General features: G+C 43.0%; 1 protein-coding gene across 3 annotated transcripts in view; it reads left to right on the top strand.

Moving 5' to 3' along the window:
- The window catches only part of LOC110492389 (cadherin-4), a 571,662-nt gene that overhangs the window by 541,759 nt on the left and 2,035 nt on the right, over positions 1-27,868 (top strand). For 2 of the 3 annotated variants that reach the window (XM_021566660.3, XM_090203553.1), the window contains 5 exons: positions 13,898-14,040; positions 19,853-20,089; positions 20,229-20,462; positions 24,962-25,101; positions 26,629-26,793. In XM_021566660.3, coding sequence (XP_021422335.3) covers positions 13,898-14,040; positions 19,853-20,089; positions 20,229-20,462; positions 24,962-25,101; positions 26,629-26,793 — 919 coding nt within the window. Of the gene's footprint in view, positions 1-13,897; positions 14,041-19,852; positions 20,090-20,228; positions 20,463-24,961; positions 25,102-26,628; positions 26,794-27,122; positions 27,281-27,868 lie in introns of those variants that run through there. The other variant, XM_090203554.1, reaches the window with a different exon arrangement.

Genomic DNA, 27,868 nt, shown 5'->3' on the forward strand with positions numbered 1-27,868 from the left:
GTTGAAGCACGTTGGCTAGGAAAAACTTCCTAGAAAGGCCAAAACCTAGGAAGAAACCTAGAGAGGAACCAGGCTATGAGGGGTGGCCAATCCTCTTCTGGCTGTGCCGGGTGGAGATTATAACAGAACATGGCCAAGATGTTAAAATGTTCGTAAATTACCAGCATGGTCAAATAATAGGTCTAGGACAGGTAGCACTTCCGGTGAACAGGTCAGGATTCGATAGCCGCAGGCAGAGCGGTTGAAACTGGAGCAGCAGCACGGCCAGGTGGACTGGGGACAGCAAGGAGTCATCATGCCAGGTAGTCCTGAGGCATGGTCCTAGGGCTCAGGTCCTCCGAGAGAGAGAAAGACAGAGAGAAAGAGAGAATTAGAAAGAGCATACATAAATTCATACAGGACACCGGATGAGACAGGAGAAGTACTCCAGATATAACAAACTGACCCTAGCCCCCCGACACATAAACTACTGCAGCATAAATACTGGAGGCTGAGACAGGAGGGGTCAGGAGACACTGTGGCTCCATCCGATGATACACCCGGACAGGGCCAAACAGGAAGGATATAACCCCACCCACTTTGCCAAAGCACAGCCCCCACACCACTAGAGGGATATCTTCAACCACCAACTTACCATCCTGAGATAAGGCCAAGTATAGCCCACAAAGATCTCCGCCACGGCACAACCCAAGGGGAGGGCGCCAACCCAGACAGGAAGATCACATCTGTGACTCAACCCACGCAAGCGACGCACCCCTCCTCGGGACGGCATGAAAGAGCACCAGTAAGCCAGTGAATCAGCCCCTGTAATAGGGTTAGAGGCAGAGAATCCCAGTGGAAAGAGGGGAACCGGCCAGCCAGTTCACCTTCACACTCCTGGGCCAGACTACACTCAATCATATGACCCACTGAAGAGACGAGTCTTCAATAAAGACTTAAAGGTTGAGACCGAGTTTGCGTCTCTCACATGGGTAGGCAGACCATTCCATAAAAATGGAGCTCTATAGGAGAAAGCCCTGCCTCCAGCTGTTTGCTTAGAAATTCTAGGGGCAATTAGGAGGCCTGCGTCTTGTGACCGTAGCGTACGTGTAGGTATGTACGGCAGAACCAAATCAGAGAGATAGGTAGGAGCAAGCCCATGTAATGCTTTGTAGGTTAGCAGTAAAACCTTGAAATCAGCCCTTGCCTTGACAGGAAGCCAGTGTAGGGAGGCTAGCACTGGAGTAATATTATCAAATATTTTGGTTCTAGTCAGGATTCTAGCAGCCGTATTTAGCACTAACTGAAGTTTATTTAGAGAGGCTTTATTACTGCCACTTTTAGTGAGTTTGGTACACATCCGGTGGATAGAGAGCCGTTTATTATGTTCAACATAGGAGGGCCAAGCACAGGAAGCAGCTCTTTCAGTAGTTAGTTGGAATAGGGTCCAGTATGCAGCTTGAAGGTTTAGAGGCCATGATTATTTTCATCATTGTGTCAAGAGATATAGTACTAAAACACTTGAGTGTCTCTCTTGATCCTCGGTCCTGGCAGAGTTGTGCAGACTCAGGACAACTGAGCTTTGAAGGAATACCTAGATTTAAAGAGGAGTCCGTACTTTGCTTTCTAATAATCATGTTCTTTTCCTCAAAGAAGTTAATTAATGTATTACTGCTGAAGTGAATGCCATCCTCACTTGGGGAATGCTGCTTTTTTGTTAGCTTTGCGACAGAATCAAAAATACATTTTGGATTGTTCTTATTTTCCTCAATTAAGTTGGAAAAATAGGACGATCGAGCAGCAGTAAGGGCTCTTCGATACTGCACGGTACTGTCTTTCCAAGCTAGTCGGAAGACTTCCAGTTTGGTGTGGCGCCATTTCCGTTCCAATTTTCTGGAAGCTTGCTTCAGAGCTCGGGTATTTTCCGTATACCAGGGAGCTAGTTTCTTATGAGAAATGTTTTTAGTTTTTAGGGGTGCAACTGCATCTAGGGTATTGCGCAAGGTTAAATTGAGTTCCTCAGTTAGGTGGTTAACTGATTTTTGTCCTCTGACGTCCTTGGGTAGGCAGAGGGAGTCTGGAAGGACATCAAGGAATCTTTGTGTTGTCTGTGAATTTATAAGCACGACTTCTGATGCTCCTTGGTTGGGGTCTGAGCAGATGATTTGGTGCGATTGCAAACGTAATAAAATGGTGGTCCGATAGTCCAGGGTTGTGAGGAAAATACATTAAGATCCACAACATTTATTCCATGGGACAAAACTAGGTCCAGAGTATGACTGTGACAGTGAGTAGGTCCAGAGACATGTTGTACAAAACCCACAGAGTCGATGATGGCTCCGAAAGCTTTTTGCAGTGGGTCTGTGGACTTTTCCATGTCAATATTAAGGTCCGATAGGAATTCAGGGAACTCAGCGAGGAACGCTGTATATGGCCCAGGAGGCCTGTAAACAGTAGCTATAAAAAGTGATTGAGTAGGCTGCATAGATTTCATGACTAGAAGCTCAAAATATGAAAACGTAATTTTATTTTTTGTAAATTGAAATTTGCTATCGTAAATGTTAGCAACACCTCCGCCTTTGTGGGATGCACGGGGGATATGGTCACTAGTGTAACCTGGAAGTGAGGCCTCATATAATACAGTAAATTTATCAGGCTTAAGCCATGTTTCTGTCAGGCCAATCACATCAAGATTATGATCAGTGATTAGTTCATTGACTATAATTGCCTTTTAAGTAAGGGATCTAACAGGTGGCCCAAAATGCTGCATATGCCCTGACTCTGCGTGCAATGAACGCAAGAGAAGTGACACACTTTCCCTAATTATTATTTCCTGCTAACATGCATTTATTTTAACTAAATATGCAGTTTTAAAACAAATGTTAATGGTTAGGTACAATTGCGCAACGATTGAGCTTTTTTCGCAAATGTGCTTTTGTTAAATTATCCCCCGTTTGGCGAAGTAGGCTGTGATTCGATGATAAATTAACAGGTACCGCATTGATTCTATGCAACCTAATAATATCAACCATGTGTAGTTAACTAGTGATTATGTGAAGATGGATTGTTTTTTATTGTTACGGTTTTCTTCCGTCCAGGGAGAGGTGGACCAAAATGCAGCGTGGTTATTTAGATTCATGGTTCTTTAATAAAGAAACTACACATGAACAAACTAACAAAACAAGAACCGTGAAAACCTAAACAGCCTATCTGGTGCAAACAAACACAGAGACAGGAACAATCACCCACGAAACACTCAAAGAATATGGCTGCCTAAATATGGTTCCCAATCAGAAACAACGATAAACACCTGCCTCTGATTGAGAACCACTTCAGGCAACCATAGACTTTTCTAGATAACCCCACTATACCACAATCCTAATACCTACAAAAAAAACAAGACAAAACACACCACATAATAAACCCATGTCACACCCTGGCCTGACCAAAATAATAAAGAAAACACAAAATACTTAGACCAGGGCGTGACATTTATAAGATAAGTTTAATGCTAGCTAGCATCTTAACTTGGCTCCTTGCTGCACTCGCGTAACAGGGAGTCAGCCTGCCATGCAGTTTCCTTGTGAAATGCAATGTAATCAGACATAATCGGCGTCCAAAAATGCCGATTACCGATTGTTATAAAAACTTGAACTCGGCCTTAATTAATCGGCCACCTCGGTCGACCTCTACTCTGTATCAAAAGGTTGCATGTTCAACCCCAGTTGTAGCCCATTAACCCTTACCTTAACCACTTGGAATGAGTGCCTAAACTTAACCATTAACTTTGAAATTTGACATTTGGAGAAATGGAACGATACAGAGCAGCAGTGGCACAAAACACGATGAAATACCACATTTAAAAATAAAAAAAATTCAACTCTGTTTATGAAGTTTTACACACACACACACACACACACACAGACAAGACAAAGCAATATAAATAATATACTCAACTAGAAAAAAAATACAAATAAAAATACAAATAAAAAAAATAGCTTTAAAGATACCATACTTTAGACAAGTTAAACACACCAGGCAGAAGGCTACAGAGCAATCTATAGTACAGGGACAGAGCAATCACCTCACCATTGTTCCTGTAAACAGTCAAGGGATAAGGGTGGAGAAATGCAACCACTCACAGAGAGTCATGGCCACAGACCGACCATCCACTGGACCAAAAATAAAGTTTACAATGCTTTAAAATTAAAAATTAAAAAATAGAATGATTATTCATGTAAGCGTGAACAAAATGTAAAAATAAAAAACAAAAAACAAGCTCACACTTCAGTCTCTGCCCGGGCAAGATGAACAAGGCATCTGCGGATCACAATCAATAAGCACATGGACCTTAATGCCCCCCCCAGCAAAAACACAGAGAGAAGCTCCTCCAACCCTTAAGTCACAGACTTATTTTAGTTTTAATTGGAATGCCATCAGAGGATGGTCTGTTTAAAGTAAGACCGGAATGGAGCCCAAGCCTCATTAAACAGTTTGGGGTTCCCACGTGAATTTAATTACATTTTTTCTAGTTTCAGAGAGCACAACACATCTCTCACCCAATATTTATAAGATGGGGGAGCTGCCATCTTCCAGTTCTGTAGTATTAGCCGTCTAGCTAAAAGAGTTGTATAAGCAACAGTGTCCGACTGGATTCTTGATAGGGGGGTACCCATGGGCAGTACTCCAAAAAGGGCTGTAAGGGGAGACGGATCTATAACAGTGTCATATATATCAGAGAAACATTTAAATATTAATTCCCAGAAACCTGACAGTTTATGACACCCCCAAAACATATGCAACAGTGTGGCTGGTTCCACTTTACATCTGACACAGGTAGGATCAAAATCAGAGAATATTCTTCCAAGTTTGGCCCCCGACCAGTGGATATGGTTAACCACCTTGAATTGAATGAGTCTGTGTCTAGTGTTAAAAGAGGACGAGTGCACCCTGTGCAGCACAGATTCCCAGGCGTCTTCCCCAAGTTCCTCCCCCAAATCCTTTTCTCATCGAGTCTTTAAAGGCACCAAAGAAGTAAGTCATGAATGATTGCATATACATCTGAAATTGCGCCCCTAGGAAGCTTGTTCAACTTCAAGATGCTCTCTATAGCTGTATTCGCAGGCCTATTGGGAAATACAGGTGTGTTAGATCTGACAAAGTTTCTAGTCTGGAGATAGTGGAAAAAGTGGGATTGGGGGAGATTGAACTTTTCCTGCAGCTGAGAGAAAGAGGTAAATGTATCATCAAATAATAATTGGGCTAGCCTCCCGGGTGGCACAGTGGTTAAGGGTGCTGTACTGCAGCGCCAGCTGTGCCATCAGAGTCCCTGGGTTCGCGCCCAGGCTCTGTCGTAACCGGCCACGACCGGGAGGTCCGTGGGGCGATGCACAATTGGCCTAGCGTCGTCCGGGTTAGGGAGGGCTTGGTCGGTAGGGATGTCCTTGTCTCATCGCGCACCAGTGACTCCTGTGGCGGGCCGGGCGCAGTGCGCGCTAACCAAGGTTGCCAGGTGCACGGTGTAGCCTCCGACACATTGGTGCGGCTGGCTTCCGGGTTGGATGCGCGCTGTGTTAAGAAGCAGTGCGGCTGGTTGGGTTGTGTATCGGAGGACGCATGACTTTCAACCTTCGTCTCTCCCGAGTCCCTGCGGGAGTTGTAGCGATGAGACAAGATAGTAGCTACTACAACAATTGGATACCACGAAATTGGGGAGAAAAAGGGGTAAAAACAAACAAAAAAAAATAATTGGGCTAGCGAGGAGAGGCCTAGTGAGTGCCAAATGCCAAAAGCCCCATCATTCAAAGATGGAGGAAATAAAATGTTCTGATTGATTGGGCCTGATAGAGAAAAGCCTCGGAGGCTAAAGGCTAAACGGAACTGATTCCAAATTTTAAGAGACTGCTTTACAATTGGGTTGACACAACTTTTGCCTGGGAGAGACTGGGAGAGACGAGCACAACACAGAGGTGCTGCAGGTTTACACGATTCAGACTCCATCTGGACCCAGAGTGGTCTAGGGCCAGTAGGATCAGTCTGCAGCCAGTACAGAACGGCTCTGAAATTTGCAGCCCAGTCTGAAAATTTGGTAGAGCCAATGACCTAGGCTTCTGTAAATGTTTTCTACCAATCCGTGGTACCTTGCCATCCCAAATAAAATGCATGAATGTTTGATCCAGTGAAATAAAAAAATATTTTGGAATAAAAATGGGTAAACATTGAAATAAATATAAATATTTGGGCAACACATTCATTTTAATGACATTAATCCTTCCGATAAGAGAAAGGGGTAGTGAATTCCAAAAAGTTAAAGATTGTTTCAAGCGGTCTGCTAGAGCAACAAAGTTTTCCTGAAACAAATTTGAATATTTCCTTGTCACTTTTACTCCCAAGTAGGTGAATTGATCCCGGACAATCCTAAACTGAGAACTTATAAAAGAGCACTTTAAAGCAGCCTTGTTTACCGGAAAAAACTCACTCTTGCCTAGATTCATGTACCCTGAGATTGATCCAAACTTTTTAAGAACAGATAGGGCACGTGGCAATGAGGTATCGGGGTTGGAGATAAACAAAAGGAGGTCGTCAGCATATAGCGAGACTTTCTGCTCCCAGCCCGCCCTGATTATACCTTGAATGGCATCATTAGAGCGTAGTGCAATGGCGAGAGGCTCGATTGCCAAAGCAAACAACAAGGGGGAGAGTGGACAACCCTGTCTGGATCCGCTGTGCAAGGGAAAATACTCAGAGGACAAGTTATTAGTCCGTACCGAAGCCATGGGGGAAAAATAAAGAATCTTTATCCACGCAATGAATTTGGGGCCAAAGCCAAATCTATAAAGGGCAGCTGTTAGGTAATCCCACTCAACACGGTCAAACGCTTTTTCGGCATCAAGTGAGACCACCACCTCCGGGTCCTCCGACGCTGGGGAGTACAGTATATTCATAAGGCGCCTAATATTGAAAAATAAATGCCTATTTCTCACAAAGCCAGTCTGGTCAGAGTGTATTACTTGGTGCAGCAAGCCTTCCATACGGATGGCTTGAAGCTTAGCTAGGATTTTGTAATCACAGTTTAAAAGCGAGATTGGGCGATAGGATCCACATTCCAGGGGGTCTTTGTTTTTCTTTAGTAGTAATGAAATTGAAGCCTGATAAAGACTAGGCGGTAGCTTTGAAGTATTAAGGCACTCTGCAAATAGTTGAGACAAGAATGGGCAAAGCAGACCAGAAAACGTCCTGTAAAATTCGGTTGGAAAACCATCCAGACCCGGTGATTTACCACTTTTCATTGCGGACACTGCTGTTGCAATCTCCTCAAGCGTAAATTATTCTTCTAGACAGTCATAGGAGTCTGTATCAATTGAAGGCATATTCAAGCCATTTATGAAGGAGTCAATCAGCAAAGGGTCTTGAGGGGATTCCGAGATGTATAGCGCAGAGTAAAATTGTTTAAATTGATAATTGATCCTAATTTGTGGGATCAAACGTGAGGCCTCAGATTTACGGATCTGATGCGCAAGGAGTTTACTGGCCTTGTCGCCTTGTTCATAGACTTTGTATCGAGCTCGCAAGAGTAACTGTTCAGCTTGCCTGGTAGAAAGCTCATCAAATTCAGATTGGAGTAGTTGGCGCTCTTTATGCAGATCAGAGGAAGGATCCGTAGCATATTTCTCATCCAATGTGGCTATGGACTCGCTCAGGTCCCGAAGTCGCTGGGAGCGAACTCTGTTTTGGTTGGCTGTATAAGAAATAATTTGGCCACGTAGGTATGCTTTGAGAGACTCCCATATGGTAGAGCAGGACATACCTGGTGTTGAATTAGTCTCTAGGAATAAGGTGATTTCAGAATAAATGAAATTGACAAACTCCTTATCTGAGAGTAAAATGGGGTTGACACGCCATTGATAACACATAGGAGGTCGCTGGGGAAACTCTAGTTCAAGAACTAATGGTGAATGGTCAGAGATAACAATACTCTCGTAAGTACACTGCCAAAGGTTAGGCAGAAGTTTTTTGTTCAAAAAGAAGAAATCAATCCGGGAGTATGTTTGATGAACATGAGAATAAAAGGAATACTGTCTATCTGTAGGATGTAGGAAACGCCAGGCCTCAAACATAGCATATTTCTGAAGAAAGGATTGAATAAGTAGGGCACATTTAGATGGGCCTGTATTTGTTTGTGAGGACTTGTCAAGAACTGGGGACATTTTACAGTTGAAATCCCCCCCCCCCCCCCTAAAATCAACAAATGAGAATCTAAATTGGGAATAGCAGACAGAAAGGAAGAAATTAAACTTGTGTCATCCCAATTGGGAGCATAAACACTAGCCAAAACAAGAGGGGTAGAAAACAGTTCACCGGTTACTATGACGTATCGTCCCTTAGGATCAGCAATAACCTCAGAAGCTACAAAGGGAGTAGCTTTATCAACCAGAATAGCAGCACCTCTTGATTTACTATGAAAGTTCGAGTGGAACACTTGACCAACCCAGTCCTTACGCATCCTAAAATGCTCACCAGTCCTCAAGTGAGTCTCTGTAGAAATGCAATATTTGCATTCAAACCCTTTAAGTGTGTCAACACCCTCTTACGCTTCACCGGGTTGTTAACCCCTTTGGTGTTCCATGAAATGTACTTGATCGCATTATTTCGGCCCCTCTGGGCATTCCCGTTATTCAACCCTGTCATTAGAGCATAGAATGGAAAAGCAATGAGCGCCCAAAACCCCCAGAATAACTTGTCTCAGAGTAATAATGTACGGTGGTAAATGTTTGGAAAAAGTACAGAAAAAAAAACAGAAAAAAAACTAAAAAGACAGAAAAGACAACATTAGAACTGAACAATTCAACCTGCCCCCCCAGTACTGTTTACTGGGTCAATGCAAACGAATGCAGTAAACAAATAACCAAAAATATTTTGAGTCACTGAGACAATGTGTAAACAAACTAAATAGGTGAGCGAGACAGCCTAGAAACACAGGAGTAAAGTAAAACCTCAATACAATTCAATTAAAATGACTGAATGCTTGTAAGGCACGCACACTAGATGGTCAAAACATTAGATCACATCAAATAAGCCTGAATAATTTCGCCAACTATACAAGACTAGCCTGTTATATCTAAACATAATTGTACCACAGGTGGGTTACTTACTATCCACAGTTCGCAAGCAACAGTTGCTGAACTGTGAGCATGTTCAAGACTTCTTGATGTGACATTGAATGTGAGCCATAGCCTCATCCGGAGATTCAAATGTGTAGTCTTTACCCTCATGAGAAATCCATAAACGGGCCGGGAATCGCAGTCCATACTTCACACTTGGATGGTCCCGAAGTACTCGTTTGGCCTGTCCGAAAGCTGCGCGCTGCCTGGAAACAGTGGGGGAGTAGTCCTGGTAGATGGAGAAGCTCTGTCCTTGAAAGCTCAGAGTGGTATTGCGGGCTCGTCGGAGGATCTCCATCTTCTCATGAAAAAAGTGCACTCGAAGGATTATGTCACGGGGACTCTCCCCATCCCAGGGCTTTGGGCGCAGCGACCGGTGGGCTCAATCAATTAGGGGCTCTTCATCTAAGGCAAGAACATCCTTCAGCAGCCCTGAAACGAAATCCGTGGCGCGATGCATTTCCGCTGACTCTGGGACCGATACAAGTCTCAGATTATTGCGGCGAGAGAATCCCTCTAAACTCACACAGCTCTCCTTCACCTTTTTCAAATCCGCAGCTAGGCGTTTAACTTCAGCCTCCAGAGATGTAGTTAAGTCGGAGACATTAGTAGCGGAGGTCTCCAGTGCTGCAATTGTTGTAGTGTGTGACGCAGTTGTTGTTTTGAGTAATGTGATTGCTGGCACAGTCTCGTTCCGCAGGATGGTTAAATCTGCTTTTAAAGTATCAGAAACCTCCTGTATTCTGGCCTCAATCGTAGCAACCACCTGTGTTTTCATTTCAACTATCTCAGAGCGTAGTAGTTTGATGGCCTCGAGAATATTCATTTCAGCGCCGCCAGGCCAAGCCGCACCCCCGGGTAAAGTGTGCGTCCCCGGGCCCTCACTCAGGAGAGGGCGGTGATGAGAGCGGGTCTTGTAGGCCAGGTTTTCTCAAAGTCATGCTTTTCACCTTATGTTTGGTCGACATGCTGACATTCGGAAGCAAAGTAGTCTTGGTTTTTACGTAAAGGGATCACCAAATTAATATTTGAAAATAAATACGGTTCTGCTGCAAAATTCACATCAACTTTAAGAATATCACGGGAGCAAACGGAAAACACGTCAGTCGCACATGGCGTCCCCTACCATCCCATGAAATACGACATTTGGAGCAACATTGAAATTTGACATTTGGAGAACGTGGGTAAATGTCTAATTCTGCAGTGAGACTGTGAAAGTTTTTAATTGAAGACTTATAAAGCATTGTATAATTATACTCTTCTTTGAGTCATAAAAGTGCATCGAAATTACTTAGGAACTATGCACACTTTGGAGAGGTGTATGGTCACTTGGAGACACCAGTTAGTCTCACTCAAACTCTTGTCATTTTTTGTCTTATGTTGTACCTACTCCACATTTTCCAAGAATATTCTTATCATGTTACGGAATGTATCCAGAGTATTTTCAGATTTCATTTTAAACAAATGTGGCGAAAAGTAGAGTAAATGCTAAATTAAGGCCAGGCACCACAGACAAAAATTGTTATTTTGCTTCCATCTGTCAATTTTCTGATTTTGGGATATTTTACAACTATAACTTCCATACTTTCATAAAATGTACAAATAAATCGGCAATAATGTATATAAAGACTTTATTTGTATCATTTTATCCCAACTCCGTCAAATACACCTACCATAAATGTCGTTCTTGATAGTATGTTTCACGTAGAACTTCCACCGCTATTTTGAATCATGTATCATTCAATAGCTTGTTTTCCGGAGCATATCGTTAGCTAGTCCATACATGGCTCTATCCATTGCAGACATAGCGCTTCGTTCTGAAAGATTAGTAATTTCCTGACATCTGATTGGTTACTGGAATTTAAAGGTCCTTTCCGGCAACCTGATTGGTTAAAATGCCTCACAAAGCGCTTGCTTGTTTGAAAATATCTCCCGCGAAGAATCAACGTAAAGTTGATTGTAAAGTTGACAAAATGAGAAATTCTCGAAGATTATACCTACAGCATGTGAATAAAAACAGGCGATCTCAGTTAATCAATGCGAGAAAAGCAGTGAATGAAAGAAACAATTTGCCTGATCCGCCGATCGAGGCAGTACAGATAGAGGAGGAAAATGAAGTAGCCCGCAGCAGCGCTTTGAGATGCAAATTAGTTGAGATGAATATGACCACTTGCAGCGATCAACCAGACAGCAGCCAGCCAATAGTGGCTTTTATTCCACATGTCTCAAATACACTTTTACATCATTTGATTTGCCCAAATTGTCTAAACACTGGACTGAAAATCATCGTAGACTTCACCAACCAGTGATTCTGTAATTCTGTCATGATAAAATGTGCCGACTGTGAAGGTGATCGTGATGCATTTAGGAGGAGTGTTTACACTTCCTCTAGGCTGCAGGAGTGCTCCACGGGAGATGTGGCATTTGATATAAATGTGAGGATGGTTCTTCTAGCCCTCGAACTTGGACTTGGTTATGCAGCTCTAAAGAAAATAAGCAAAGTCCTAGGGATTCCTTCCTTGCGTCTCAGCTCATATCAGAGACATGAGAGGAGAATGACAGGTAAAGAAGAAGGGAGAGTGGCCCATTATTGACGGGTGACTTGCTGTGTATAAATATGATTTATTTCCTTGTTCCAGCAAATGTATTCAAAGTGAATAAAACAGAGTGATAGGAAAACATAACTATACAATGAGACTGTCACATAGGCCTACAGTGTCATAAGGGCTGTAGCCTAATGTGATTAGTGAGAAATTAGCTTTACGTAAAGTAAATACATGCTGATATGCTCATATTTAGTCCTGCAGTTATGTCTGTAATGTCGACAGACATAATAAGTACTTTTTCCAACCCACTATAGTTGCAGAGATTCAGAGAGAGCTGCCAGGACAATTAGAAGAGCAGATATAGAGCCAGACATAGCAGTTGCTGAAGGAGGATGAGGATTCCATCATAGACATTAATGTATCCTTCGATTGCACTTGGCACAAGAGAGGATTCACTTCCAACTATGGGATAGGTGTATGGATTGGTGCTGGTACCAGCGAGCCATAGAAAATTGTGAAAATCCACCCTGTCACAAAAACCTTGGAGGCCATACATTTTGTAGTAGTGAGGTTGCACATAAAATTGTACCTGTATATCATAGGATGTCAAATGATAACGTCCTCAAAAGCATGTAGCACGGAGGAACCCAGAATGCAAATGAATGTCTGAACTCTGTAATATGGTCGCAATGCCCCAAAACTGTCTTCGTGGGCAAAAGGCACATTGACGGAGCAGCCAGTATGGCAGTACCCACGGTCGATGAGGGAGCCACTACTATAACAAATGTGATGAACAAAGTGTTCATTTACAAGCACTTTGGTGACACTGGAGCAATTAGAGAGGAGTTGTGAGAGCTGATGCTGCTTCAATGGAGTCTGCCAAACGTAGGCGCAGTTCTCATGACAGTCAAGAAAGTAAAGCATCCCCAGCAACAACTCAGTGGGCCTTACATATGAGGCAGGTGTGTTGTTATCTGTTAATAACATTTAGACTACGTTACCCAGCAGGCTATGCGGGAGGCGGATGGTTAAAGAACGCCTTGCATGGCTAAACATGGAATTTTCTAGCTGAAGTATATGTTCATTGAAAGTAGTTAAACCTACACCCCAGTTTGTCATTATATAAGGAACAAACATAACAGCAGGTATAGCTGATTAATGTTCTGCACATTTCAACAGCCATACAAAATCCTTGCACGTGACAGATTGAACAAACTGCATATTTGCCCAACAGACCAGTATTCAAAGCATATGCTCTATTGCTTGAAACAAATGTATTAAACGTGCTAATGTATTTGTAAAAGGTATATTTGATCTTTATTTGTCAGTTTAGAAGTGATAAATGAATAAGAGTTTAATTAACGTGACATAAATGGTCATATTTATGGAAAGTACATTTCAATTGCATTAGCCTACCTTTATCGGCCATTTTCTCAAAATGACATGTTCCCTGTGCGCCAATTCATTTCTCAGTCTTCAAAGGACGTACATTCCCATTATTCCACACACAGGTTCTTAGGTCTTATAGTCAGACTTTTGTCATTGTATGTGTAAATATAAGAAAAATATGCATCCATCATACATGTGAATAGTGTTTTTTAAATAATTCCATGAAATGACAATATTTTGATAAACTGATCTGTAAAAGTCTGACCATTGGGTGTCTTATCACAATTTAAAAAAAAAAAACATTCTGCCTTGAAGCAATGTGTTGAAAAACAGATTCTCATAATATGCAAATTAGCGCACATTTAAAGCATGGTTTGCCTAATTCGCGTATTTAAATGTTAAAATAAATACAATTTGTAATACAATAATATCTTATTTATGTATACTTTCAACTGATAAAGTTTCAGTCTGATTAGAGTAAAGGGGGAAAATCCCTATTAGCCTGTGGTGGCTGGCCATTACATAAAATCAACAGTGTAATGATTGGATTCAGTCTTGTCAGGTGAACTGTTGTGTCCTCACCTTTTAGTCTAATAATCTTCCCATAATCTCCAAACTGTTTCCTTTCAATTGCTACAATTGTTATGCATTTTCATATTTCTTCTGTAAGAAACATTTCAATTTAGCCCAATCCATATAAGCCAAATTCCACGAAGTGTAAAGGGTTAACATGCTACCCTCCTCCTCCTCCTTCTTGCAGATGAAGAGTGAGTACAATATGTGTACTTTCTTTCAACTTGTTTCCTCCCTCTGTCTGTCCAGGTATTCTAAGCTGGCCGACCCGGCTGAGTGGCTGTCCATCAACACCACCAACGGTCAGATCGTCACCACGGCAACCCTGGACAGAGAGTCCATCTTCGTCAAAAACAACATCTACGAAGCCACCTTCCTCGCAGTCGATAACGGTGAGACTGTGTCCACTGTGTGTGTGTGTCAGAAAGAGATGACAGAGAGAAAGAAGAGATGATATGCTGAAGAAAAACGTGGTCCCACGGGGTTGAGCAGAGGCATGACTACAGCTGAGTTAGAGCGGAAACTCTTGGTTACCGAGAGCTAGTCATGCTGTATCGATCCGTTGTCCTTTCTTCTCTCGCTCCATCTCTCCTCTCTTTTCCTCCTTTCTTCCTTTCTCCTCTGCCCATGGCATTGAGTGTGGGACATCCAGTTTGTTCTGCCACCCAGTCAAAGCTCAAGCTTAACCGAGCACAAACTCAATCACAGCTAACAAAAACACTTTTTTTTTTCTCATGCGGAAGCAAACCGAGTGCTTTCCCCCTCCCAAAGTGCCTTATCAGTGACATGCAGTGCATTGGTGTGTTTACCTAAAGTTGGGACGGCTTTGAAGCATGATTGACATTGCTTGTGCGTGCGTGTGTGCATGTTAACAGTGATTGACAACTTCAGAGACCATGACGTGTACTTCCTGTGTTGTTTCCTGCAGCACAGGGGGGGATTAGACAGCAAACCCATTAGGGCTGACACGCTCCCTTAATTTCCATGCCTCCGCTCGCACTTTCTCTTTTTCTCTCCTTTCCTTTCCCTTCTCGTTTTCCATTTCTTCTTCTCTGTCCCTCTCCTTGCACACTTTTTCAAAGCCTCTGACCCTATGAAAGTTCCTTGTGACGTGTTGTCTCTGCACTCCACTTCTGTATTCACCTGTCTCTTCCTTCTCATTATTTAGATCACAGTTTTAGGTGCGCCACCGGTGCTATTATTGGGAAATTGTGGCTGCGTGTGTGTGTGTGTGTGTGTGTGTGTGTGTGTGTGTGTGTGTGTGTGTGTGTGTGTGTGTGTGTGTGTGTGTGTATGTGTTGCAGACTGTGTGGGTGTAGGGGGAATGTCTGCAGTGATAAAGTGAGAGGGATTATGGAAGCGCTGGGGGTGGAGGGAAGAAGGGAGGATGAGAGGAGGCAGAAAGATAAAGCGGGGGGGGGGGGGGTACAGTATTTAGGAGAGAAACACAGTCAGAGAGAGCTAACATATTATCATGGCTGTCACCTACACAAACATCTGTTTTAACCCGCCTATGGATTTGTTTATTTCTTCTTTAAAGAACATAAGGGAGGCTTGCTAGAAGCCCTTTCTTCACACCTGAAATCTTTTAGCCGACATGAAGAAAAAAACATTATTACAAATCCTTTTGAGGAATTTACACAAACATAATTATTTATTTAGCTGGTTAAACCTCCCATAATTCTCCTATCAGCCTCAGCAAGCTGCTTCCACATGTCCCCCATACATGACTGGGATTAACAAACTAAACCGCCAGACAGGAGAACTAAACCACCAGACAGGGGAACTAAACCACCAGACAGGAGAACTAAACCACCAGACAGGAGAACTAAACCACCAGACAGGAGAACTAAACCACCAGACAGGGGAACTAAACCACCAGACAGGGGAACTAAACCACCAGACAGGGGAACTAAACCACCAGACAGGAGAACTAAACCACCAGACAGGGGAACTAAACCACCAGACAGGGGAACTAAACCACCAGACAGGGAACTAAACCACCAGACAGGGGACAGTAAACCACCAGACAGGGAAACTAAACCACCAGACAGGAGAAGTAAACCACCAGACAGGGGAACTAAACCGCCAGACAGGGAACTAAACCACCAGACAGGGGAACTAAACCACCAGACAGGGGAACTAAACCACCAGACAGGAGAACTAAACCACCAGACAGGAGAACTAAACTACCAGACAGGAGAACTAAACCACCAGACAGGAGAACTAAACCACCAGACAGGGGAACTAAACCACCAGACAGGGGAACTAAACCACCAGACAGGGGAACTAAACCACCAGACAGGGGAACTAAACCACCAGACAGGGGAACTAAACCACCAGACAGGGGAACTAAACCACCAGACAGGGGAACTAAACCGCCAGACAGGGGAACAAAACCGCCAGACAGGGAACTAAACCGCCAGACAGGGGAACTAAACCGCCAGACAGGGGAACTAAACCGCCAGACAGGGGATAGTAAACCCCCAAACAGGGGACAGTAAACCACCAGACAGGGGACAGTAAACCGCCAGACAGGGGACAGTAAACCACCAGACATCGGACAGTAAACCGCCAGACAGGGGACAGTAAACCGCCAGACAGGGGACAGTAAACCTCCAGACAGGGGAACTGAACCGCCGGACATGGGACAGGAAACCGCCAGACAGGGGACAGTAAACCACCAGACAGGGGACATAGTATCCACAGACTTGATGAAAGGAGAACATACAGTATGGTCCTTTTGTCACCATGCAGACTACAGAGAACATACTGTATGGTAGCTACCCGGTTTACACACCTCTGCTGGTGGTGAATATGGTCATCATAGTATTGGAGACTAGTACTGAACAAGAGCCAACATTGAGATGATAATCCCCACATGTTAAATGTCATGCCTCCTGTTTGACTTCTTCGCCTGTCAGTTAGCCAGCCTCCTGCTGTTGCTGATAAGGTCAAGGGTTATGAACTGGTAACTGATGTAAATGATCAGAACTGCAGGATATCCTTAATATTCCATTTTATAACCCACATTTTTACTTTTATTCTCCACTTTAGGGGTTTCCGTGGCCTACTCCCAGTTAGCCTTAACAGAAGAGTAATAAGTTTATCTTCCTCTGGTACCCCTCTCCCTCCTCTCTCTTTCTCTCTCCCGCTCCTCTGTAGTACTCTTTATCTCACTCCCCCCCTCCTTCTCCATCTTTGTCAAATGTCTTGCACCGTTGCCAAGTTTAATTGCCAGATCTGTGAGCTTTACATAAATCTTTGGTAAATGACAGAGCTCTTATCTCTGTCCCGGGCTTGGTTCTGGGACACTTCCCCACTAACCATTGGCTGAGCCAGCGGGGCGTAGCAGGGAAATTACTCCTAATTGGATTCAGCAAGGGTCACCACCCCCCTGACAAAAACTCTCAATAAACAGCATTGAGCTGATAGTACTGCTGAACACAGTCTCTCTCTCTCTCATTTAGTCTGAGACAGACAGTCTCTAACTTTCTTTATATTTGACACACACATTACTCTCTTTTTCTCTAGTATACTCTATCTCTTCCTCTGTATTACACATTTTGACTTGTTCTCTTTCCTCTTGCTGTACTTTGTCGTTCTGTCTTTCTTGTCCTGTCTCTCTGATTGCTGAAGGCCTTTTCTCTCTTCCTTCTTTCCCTGAATTCTATGTTCCATCTGTCCACTCAATCATTAAAAATGGCCTTCATATTGTGTATGTATACATTTACACACACACACACACACACACACACACACACACACACACACACACACACACACACACACACACACACACACACACACACACACACACCTCAGAGAAAATATCCACGGACTGTTTTATTGTGTTATATTATGTCTCTGGTGAGTGTGTGAGCTGTGTATGTAGGGAGATGGGTTGTGATGAGAGGGATTTGGCTGTATGAAATAAGGGGAGGTTGAACAGCCAAATGTCACAGCCAAATGTCAGCAGCTCTCTCTCTCTCTCTCTCTCTCTCTCGCTCACTCTCTCGCTCACTCTCTCGCTCGCTCGCTCTTTCAATTCAAAGGGCTTTATTGGCATGGGAAACACATGTTTATATTTCCAAAGCAAGTGAAATAGATAAAATAGTTGTGCAAATAGTACAAAAGGGAAAATAGTTCAACATAAATGTGGGTTGTGTATATGGGTTGTATTTACAATGGTGTTTGTTCTTCACTGGTTGCCCTTTTCGTGTCGCAACAGGTCCCAAATATTGCTGCTGTGATGGCACACTGTGGTATTTCACCCAGTAGATGTGGGAGTTGTTTTCAAATTCTTTGTGGGTCTGTGTAATCTGATGGAAATATGTGTCTCTAATATGGTCATACATTTGGCAGGAGGTTAGGAAGTGGCAGTGTGCACATGGTTAGGAAGTGGCAGTGTGCCTGTCTTCTTTTGAAAGCCATGTCTGCCTACGGCAGCGCCTCTCAATAGCAAGGCTATGCTCACTGATTCTGTATATAGTCAAAGCTTTCCTTCATTTTGGGTCAGTCACAGTGGTCAGGTATTTTGCCACTGTGCACTCTCTGTTTAAGGACATAGCATTCTAGTTTGCTCTGTTTCTTGTTAACTCTTTCCAATGTGTCAAGTAATGATCTTTTTGTTTTCTCACGATTTGGTTGGGTCTAATTGTGTTGCTGTCCTGGGGCTCTGTTTGTGTTTGTGAACAGAGCCCCAGGACCAGCTTGCTTAGGGGACTCTTCTCCAGGTTCATCTCTCTGTAGGTGATGGCTTTGTTATGGAAAGTTTGGGAATGGCTTCATTTTGGGTAGTTGTAGAATTTAACAGCTCTTTTCTGGATTTGGTTTATTAGTGGGTATCGGCCTAATTCTGCTCTGCATGCATTATTTGGTGTTTTACCTTGTAAACAGTCTCAATTTGGTGTTTGTCCCATTTTGTGAATTATTGGTTGGTGAGCAGACCCCAGACCTCACAACCATAAAGGGCAATGTGTTCTATAACTGATTCAAGTATTTTTGCCAGATCCTGATTGGTATGTAAAATTCTATGTTCCTTTTGATGGCATAGAAGGCCCTTCTTGCCTTGTCTCTCAGCTCTTTCACATCTTTGTGGAAGTTACCTGTGGCTATGTTTAGGCCAAGGTACATATAGTTTTTTGTGTGCTCTAGGACAATGGTGTCTAGATGGAATTTGTATTTGTGGTCCTGGCAACTGGACCTTTTTTGGAACACCATTATTTTTGTCTTACTGAGATTTACTGTCAGCGCCCAGGTGTGACAGAATCTGTGCAGAAGATCTAGGTGTTGCTGTAGGACCTTTAATAGTTGATTCTAAGATTTGTATTTGATCATGTATATGTTTTTGCTGTTTTGTTCTTTATTATGGAGCCAAAACAATTGGAGAAGTGGTTTATCCATACATTTCTGTTTTGGATAGATACTGTAAGTCTTCATGTTGTTTGTTTGGTGTGTTCAAATTTTCCCAGAAGTGGTTAGATTTGATGGATTCTTCAATTACATTGAGCTGATTTCTGACGTGCTGTTCCTTCTATTTCCATTGTGCATTTCTGTATTGTTTTAGTGATTCAGCATAGTGAAGGCTTCGGCTCAGGTTTTCTGTTTTTGTTTGGATAGGTTTCTCAATCTCTTTCTTAGGTTTTTGCATTCTTCAAGTAATTATCTTTTGTTGTTCATTTTCTTAGCTTGTCTGCTTAGATTTGTTTGGGAAGCTGAGAGGTGAAATATACTGCCAAGTTTACACCTTCACTATTACAGTGAAACATTTTGTCCAGGAAGCTCTCTCTCTCTCTCTCTCTCTCTCTCATTACAGGAGATACACTCTTATCTCTCTGTATATATACATCTCTCTCTTTCTGGCTTTCTTTCCCTCTCATCCATGACATCTTCTTCATCTCCACTTCCACTCTCCTTTTCTCTAGTTCTGTCTATCTTCCTACACTGTCTCTCTGAACTCTCATTGGAAAGGGCAGTGAGAGTTCTGATCAGTGTGTGGCTGTGTGGCCATGTGTGTGTGTGTGTATGTGTGTGAGACATGCATGGCCGTAAATGTTTGCTTAACAATAACAACAGTAACAATAGCCTCTTCCCTTACCTCATCTCCCCCTCTCCTCTTCCCCTCTCCTGCCTCTTCTTCCACTCTCTCTCTTCCCTCCTCTTCTTCTCCTCCACTCTCCCCCTCTCCTGTCCTCCTCCCAGGCTCTCCCATGGCCAGCGGTACAGGAACCCTCCAGATCTATCTGATAGATGTGAATGACAACGCTCCATCTCTGCTGCCCCGCGAGTCTCAGATCTGTGAACGCATCAACCGCAACGCCGGCATCAACATCACGGCTGCAGACTCAGACACGGACCCCAACGTAGGACCCTTTGTATTCGAGCTGCCCACCTTCCCCGCCAGCATACGACGTAACTGGACTGTGTCACGTCTCAACGGTGAGGGGACCACCAGATGTAGATTGGGGGGTAGAAGAGGCAGTGCCTAAGAAGGGTTAGAGGCCGTGCCTAAAAAAAAGTGTTTGAGTGTTTTGATATTGGGTATTAACAGTATGTGTCTCTCCCCTCCCCTTCCCAGGTGACTATGCCCGGTTGAGTTTGCGGATCCAGTATCTGAAGCCTGGGGTGTATGAGGTGCCTGTGATTGTGAGCGACTCGGGGAACCCTCCTCTCTCCAACAGGTCCATTATAAAGGTCAAGGTGTGTCCGTGTGATGAGAACGGAGACTGCACCCTGGTCGGGGCTGTGGCTGCTGCTGGACTGGGGACTGGAGCCATCATAGCCATACTCATCTGTATCATCATACTGCTCAGTGAGTATACTGACTGGACATCGTCTGTCAGAGTTAATTAGTTTACTCAAGTTCAGTTTTAATTTGAGTGTAGACATTTTTTTCTATTGTAATTGATCGCATTGACTGAAAGTGTTGAAAATACGCTTAAAACGTCCCAAATACATAATCTATACAGCTAAAAACAACAATGCAATATAAAACAAGTTGACATTCAGGTTAAAGAAAGTGTGCTTTCTCAAAGTACAGTTGAAGTTGGAAGTTTACATACACCTTAGCCAAATACATTTAAACTCAGTTTTTCACAATTCCTGACATTTAATCCTAGTAAAAATTCCCTGTCTTAGGTCAGTTACGATCACCACTTTATTTTAAGAATGTGAAATGTTAGAATAATAGTAGAGAGAATTATTTATTTCAGCTTTTATTTATTTCATCACATTCCCAGTGGGTTAGAAGTTTACATACACTCAATTAGTATTTGGTAGCATTTCCTTTAAATGGTTTAACTTGGGTCAAATGTTTCAGGTAGCCTACCACAAGCTTCCCACAATAAGTTGGGTGAAATTTGGCCCATTCCTCCTGACAGAGCTGATGTAACTGAGTCAGGTTTGTAGGCCTCCTTGCTCGCACACACTTTTTCAGTTCTGCCCACAAATGTTCTATGGGATTGAGGTCAGGGCTTTGTGATGGCCACTCCAATACCTTGACTTTGTTGTCCTTAAGCCCTTTTGCCACAACTTTGGAAGTATGCTTGGAGTTATTGTCCATTTGGAAGACCCATTTGCGACCAAGCTTTAACTTCCTGGCTGATCTCTTGAGATGTTGCTTCAATAAATCCACAATTTCCCTCCTTATGATGCCATCTATTTGCACCAGTCCCTCCTGCAGCAAAGCACCCCCACAACATGATGCTGCTGTAACCGGTGCTATACTGCACCGCTGTAACTCTGCGTTGTGTGTGGTTGATTGAGACTATAGACGTGGACTTTGGAGATCAGGTAGTTTTAATAAAGCAGAACTCACTCTCTGCATCCTGCATCTGCATCCAAAAGGAAATAAAATATTTGTAGAGCACATATGTTCTGAGAATCGTCGCCTCTTTCTACAACAGATGCACAATAGGAGGGACTAGGATCATTCGAGGAGCTAGCCATCGTTCACACATACGATAGCCTGCTAATACCTTAGCTAGCTATTAACCACATGTTGAATTCAGAATGTTGATGTCATCCTAAAAAGAGTAACCTCTAAATACACATCATTATTCATGAACAAAACACTGTGTGTATGACTTTGTACTTAAAATAATCCAACTTTTCTGAAGACAGAAAAAGCGTGCCTACCTCTCTCAGTGCATCAAAATGATTTGAGCACGAGCACGCCGGGCAAAACGTAAGTACACACTCCCCTTCTCCCAGGATGCAGGCATGCATAACAAATCAACACAACATATTAATATATGAACCTGGTGAAATTCCCATAGTACTTTAACAACTGTTACACTGCCACCCCCGTGCTTCACGGTTGGGATGGTGTTAATCAGCTTGCAAGCATCCCCCTTTTTCCTCCAAACATAACAATGGTCATTATGGCCAAGCAGTTCTATTTTTGGACATTTCTCCAAAAAGTACAATCTTTATCCACATGTGCAGTTGCAAACCGTAGTCTGGCTTTTTTATGGCGGTTTTAGAGCAGTGGCTTCTTCCTTGCTGAGCAGCCTTTCAGGTTATGTCGATATAGGACTCGTTTTACTGTGGATATAGATACTTTTGTACCGGTTTCTCCAGCATCTTCACAAGGTATTTTGCTGTTGTTCTGGGATTGATTTGCAATTTTCGCACCAAAGTACAGTACATTCATCTCTAGGAGACAGAATGCATCTCCTTCCTGAGCGGTATGACGGCTGCGTGGTCCCATGGTGTCCATACTTGCGTACTATTGTTTGTACAGATGAACGTGGTACCTTCAGGCATTTGGAAATTGCTCCCAAGGATGAACCAGACTTGTGGAGGTCTACAATTTTTTTTCTGAGGTCTTGGCTGATTCTTTTTCATTTTCCCATGATGTCAAGCAAAGAGGCACTGAGTTTGAAGGTAGGCCTTAAAATACATCCACAGGTACACCTCCAATTGACTCAAATGATGTCAATTTGCCTATCAGAAGCTTCTAAAGCCATGACATAATTTTCTGGAATTTTCCAAGCTGTTTAAAGGCACAGACAACTTAGTGTATGTAAACTTCTGACCCACTGGAATTGTGATATAGTGAATTATAAGTTAAATAATCTGTCTGTAAACAATTGTTGGAAAAATTACTTGTCATGCACAAAGTACATGTCCTAACCGACTTGCCAAAACTATAATTTGTTAACAAGAAATTTGTGGAGTGGTTGAAAAACGAGTTTAATGATTCCAACCTAAGTGTATGTAAACTTCCGACTTCAACTGTACCTAATTTTGTTACTTTAGACAAAATCCAGACGTCAATATTCCTGTAATGTTTTTTGTATGAAAAATCTTAAATTTAATCTTAAATCACAGCAAATCTGAGGATTTTTACTTTTTAGATGTGTGTATTGTTGTGAATTGTTAGATATTACTGTACAGTTGGAGCTAGGAACACAAGCATTTCGCTACACCTGCAATAACATCGGCTAAATAGTGTATGCGAGCAATAACATTTTATTTGATTAACTTTCTAAAAAAAAAAGTTTAATTTCACAGCCCTAAAACAGACATATCTTCCTTCCTCTCCCCTTCCCCCTGTAGCTAGAGGTCTTCACACATCCACCTGTACCCGAATAGCCGAGACTGACCCGAGTGGGTCCGGATCCAGAAGTGTAAAGAATGTCACGGGTCTGGGTCGAATCTGCTATGATTGTCTTGGGTATATGTAATTTTAAATGACTTGTCCGGAAGGCCCCTTACAGATCAGAATGTGACTGCTGCAGTAATCTATGCTGCTGCTCTTGCTTTTCACGAGTGTGGAGCGTGACGCGAGTAGCTTGTTGTTGGCCAATCGTAAAACATCAAAGCGGTACTAGGCTACAGTCATAGAGCCTCCGTGTGTGGCAAAATTAGGAGATATTTAATCAATGGAAGATGGAATTAAAATGACAGAATTAAAAGGAGAAGGATAGGCTACAACAACCAAGAGCCAACAGGTAGGTTGCTAATTAATATTCTAAATGGAGTTGCATTTGTAACTGTAGGATGAAAAAGCGAATGCACTGCAGCCTCAATTAGCCTAGCTAGCTAACGTTAGCTTAACTAGCTTCTCCCAGTTTGATGCAGTCAAGACAGGTACTATGTAATCATATTTTATGATAAATAACCTAGCTATGGCAGCTATTAGTCTACTATAGTTTGAGTCGTCTCTCCCTCCCTCCTTCCGGCTCCCTGTGTCACTCACCCACAGTACAGCCCCTCCCCCGCCTGCTAGAGCTGCACCTCTTTCTCCCTCCTCTCGCACTTGATCACTTCCAGATAATAAAGTAGCTTAAATAATTACTTTTCTGCTGCTTCCCTCGGATCAGACCGGACAGGGTCTGGATCTGACCAGGTTTATACGGTTTATACTAGTTGTCCTCCAGTCAGTTCGGAACAGGTCTCCCGAGTGTGGTCTAAGGCACTATATCTCAGTGCAAGTCTCTGATTTGAATCCAGGCTGCATCACATCCGGCTGTGATTGGGAGTCCCATAGGGCGGCACACAATTGGCCCAGTGTCATCCGGGTTTGGCCGGGGTAGGCCCTCATTGTAAATAAGAATTTGTTCTTAACTGACTTGCCTAGTTGAATAAAAAAATATATTTTTTAAGATTTTGCATATTGGTCCGTTTGGGAAATCCCCAGGTTCATTTCAGAATGGGTCCAACTTTTTGGACCTATGAAGATCTCTACCTGCAGCTACCACTACCTCTTCCCTACACACAATACATCAGATCCCTCCTTATGATCACATGGTATATTAAACCACCTTTCTGAAGAGGGTAATGATTTGCTGTTCTCTCGTTTGGGCCTTAAAATCAAACATTTACCATGCAGTAAACACAATAGCATACAGGTTGTATTTTAGATGAATGCCTAGCTGGCCACCAGAATGTGTTCTCTCTGAGTGTGTGACCCCATGGGTTTTATTATTGGGTTCTGTCAGACAGTGGTTTTAATGTGGAGTTGTCTTGCTAAGGTGCTGCTGGTGGTTTGTTTTGTGGTGTGTGCTCATGGATCACATTTACATCGTGGGTTTCACTCTTGTGTATAGTGGTACAGTCCTATGCTCTACAAATGTGTAGAGCTTTTTGTGTGGATGAGTGTTTTGCAGTCGGCCTTTAAGTGTGTTGTTAAAGATGTGTTGGCTGTGTATTTTGCCGTAGGCCAATCATGTGGTTTAAGTGTTTTGTAGTATAAGTGTGTAAATAAAGGTTGTTTTACAGTTGAAGGGTATTCTTTAATGTGTGTTCATTGTGTGTTTTTCAGTATTATTGTGTTGTTAGAGGTGTCGTGTGTGTGTGTTTCAGGTATGGTGCTAGTGTTTGTGGTGTGGATGAAGCGTAGAGAGAAGGAGAGGCAGACCAAACAGCTGCTGATCGACCCAGAGGACGATGTCAGAGATAACATTCTGAAATACGACGAGGAAGGAGGGGGAGAGGAGGACCAGGTACACATGCACACACACACACTGAGAGACTAACATATACAGAGAGACACACACTGAGAGACACACACACAGATACAGACTTGTAAACATATACAGTGCCATGCGAAAGTATTCGGCCCCCTTGAACTTTGCAACCTTTTGCCACATTTCAGGCTTCAAACATAAAGATATAAAACTGTATTTTTTTGTGAAGAATCAACAACAAGTGGGACACAATCATGAAGTGGAATGACATTTATTGGATATTTCAAACTTTTTTAACAAATCAAAAACTGAAAAATTGGGCGTGCAAAATTATTCAGCCCCTTTACTTTCAGTGCAGCAAACTCTCTCCAGAAGTTCAGTGAGGATCTCTGAATGATCCAATGTTGACCTAAATGACTAATGATGATAAATACAATCCACCTGTGTGTAATCAAGTCTCCGTATAAATGCACCTGCACTGTGATAGTCTCAGAGGTCCGTTAAAAGCGCAGAGAGCATCGCGAAGAACAAGGAACACACCAGGCAGGTCCGAGATACTGTTGTGAAGAAGTTTAAAGCCGGATTTGGATACATATCCACTGTTGGAAGGTGAACATTCTCCCCAGTCTGAGATCATGAGCATACTGGAGCAGGTTTTCATCAAGTATCTCTCTGTACTCTCTGATCTCTCTCATCTTTACCTGGTCTCCCAGTCGCTGCCGTTGAAAAACACCCCCACAGTATAATGCTGCCACCACCATGCTTCACGTTAGCAGTGGTGCCAGGTTTCCTCCAGACATGACGCTAGGCATTCAGGCCTAAGTGTTGAACCTTGGTTTCATCAGACCAGAGAATCTTGTTTCTCATGGTCTGAGTCCTTTAGGTTCCCTTTGGCAAACTCCAAGCAGGCTGTCATGTGCCTTTTACCAAGTAGTGGCTTCTGTCTGGCAACTCCACCATAAAGGCCTGATTGGTGGAGTGCTGCAGAGATGGTTGTCCTTCTGAAAGATTCTCCCATCTTCCGAGAGGAACTCTAGAGCTCTGTCAGTGACCATCGGGTTTTTGGTCACTTCCCTGACCAAGGCTTGGTTTTTGCTCTAACATGCACTGTAAACTGTGCGACCTTTATATAGACAGGTGTGTGCCTTTCCAAATCATTTTTAATCAATTGAATTTATCACTGGTAGACTCCAATCAAGTTGTAGAAACATCTCAAGGATGATCAATGGTAACAGGATGCACCTGAGCTCAATTTCGAGTCCCACAGCAAAGGGTCTGAATACTTATATAAATAAGTTGTATTTTATTTTGTATTTTTATACATGTGAAAACATTTCTCAAATCTTGTTTTTGCTTTGTCATTATGTGGTTTTGTGTGTATATTACTGAGGATTTTGTTTAATTTAATACATTTTAGAATAAGGCTGTAACGTAGCAAAATGTGTAAAAAGTTGAGTGATCTGAATACGCATATATATTGCACATACACCCACAAACACCGAGTGCAAGTTAGTTATGTCTTGAGGTTGACTGTATCATCTGTCTGTGTGTGTCTCTGTGCAGGACTATGACCTAAGCCAGCTGCAGCAGCCTGACTCTCTGGAGCACATCATCAGTAAGCCCCTGGGGGTACGGAGGGTGGACGAGCGCCCCATCATCCCTGAGTCCCAGTATCCCATCCGACCTGCCATCCCCCACCCTGGGGATATTGGGGACTTCATCAACGAGGTGAGGGGGGCAACCAGGGGTCATAGTATTGTTTTGTTTATTTCTTTATCAAGATACGGTTTAGTCCGTCAGCACTTTTCTACTTGGGATCTGACACAAACACAGACACAATTCCACATACAAGGCACAATGACTAACCTACAATACACAACTACAAAATACATTGAAATAAAAAATGAAGACATCTGTAAAGATGTGGAGGTGCATTTACTGTGTACCTCCTTATTTCTAAGAAACATTTGATGCACCTTTTGTTTCAGGTAAATGTGTGAGATCTGAGGATGATATTGCATAAATGTAGGCATTTTCTGTGTGCTGTTTGTTTACAGGCTTCAATCCTCTGAGCTCTGGCAACAGTGGAGATGGAGATTACCTGACAGCTGTTATCACACACTCAAACACACACACACATACATGTACGCACACATGCGTGTGTACATAACCCCAATTTAAACACACTCGTGCAAGAAGGCTTTGACTGACAGGCGCCGTGACAGCATGTTCACACTTGAGAAGTATTGGCAGCTGTTCAGCTTTGATCCATTCTGCCTACACACACACACACACACACACACAGACACACACACACACACACACGCACACACACACACACACACACACACACACTAATCTCGCTCCAGCAGTCTGGCAAAACACAAACACATGGTGGCTCTGCTGCCCACTGTATCCTCCTCCTTGGGGATTCTACATCCCTGCCAATGACATCACTCTGTCACTCGCAATATATTGCCTGTATGCCAACATTTCCCATCTCCTCTATGGTGTTTCCTTAGCCTGTGTATGTTATCTTACTGAAAGCCTACCCTCCTCTGTCTCTCTGTAGTACTATACACTAACCTTGCTAATCCTGTTGGCCTTTGCTGTGATGCTTCCTCAGCCTGTGCTCTATTAACATGTAAACAGCCTAACCAGCTCTGCTACAGCGAGTAAAATGGTCAGAGTGAGGTGTTCTCTCTCATTTGCAGAAATCCATTCAGGTGTATTTTTGTAGCTTTTGGCAAATGCGTTCTAACGATTTAAAGTTGCACTGTTGCAACTGTCTGTAAACACACAG

The sequence above is a fragment of the Oncorhynchus mykiss genome, chromosome 16 (assembly GCF_057628025.1).
Source record: "Oncorhynchus mykiss isolate SJ-2025 chromosome 16, ASM5762802v1, whole genome shotgun sequence".
Taxonomy (NCBI): domain Eukaryota; kingdom Metazoa; phylum Chordata; class Actinopteri; order Salmoniformes; family Salmonidae; genus Oncorhynchus; species Oncorhynchus mykiss.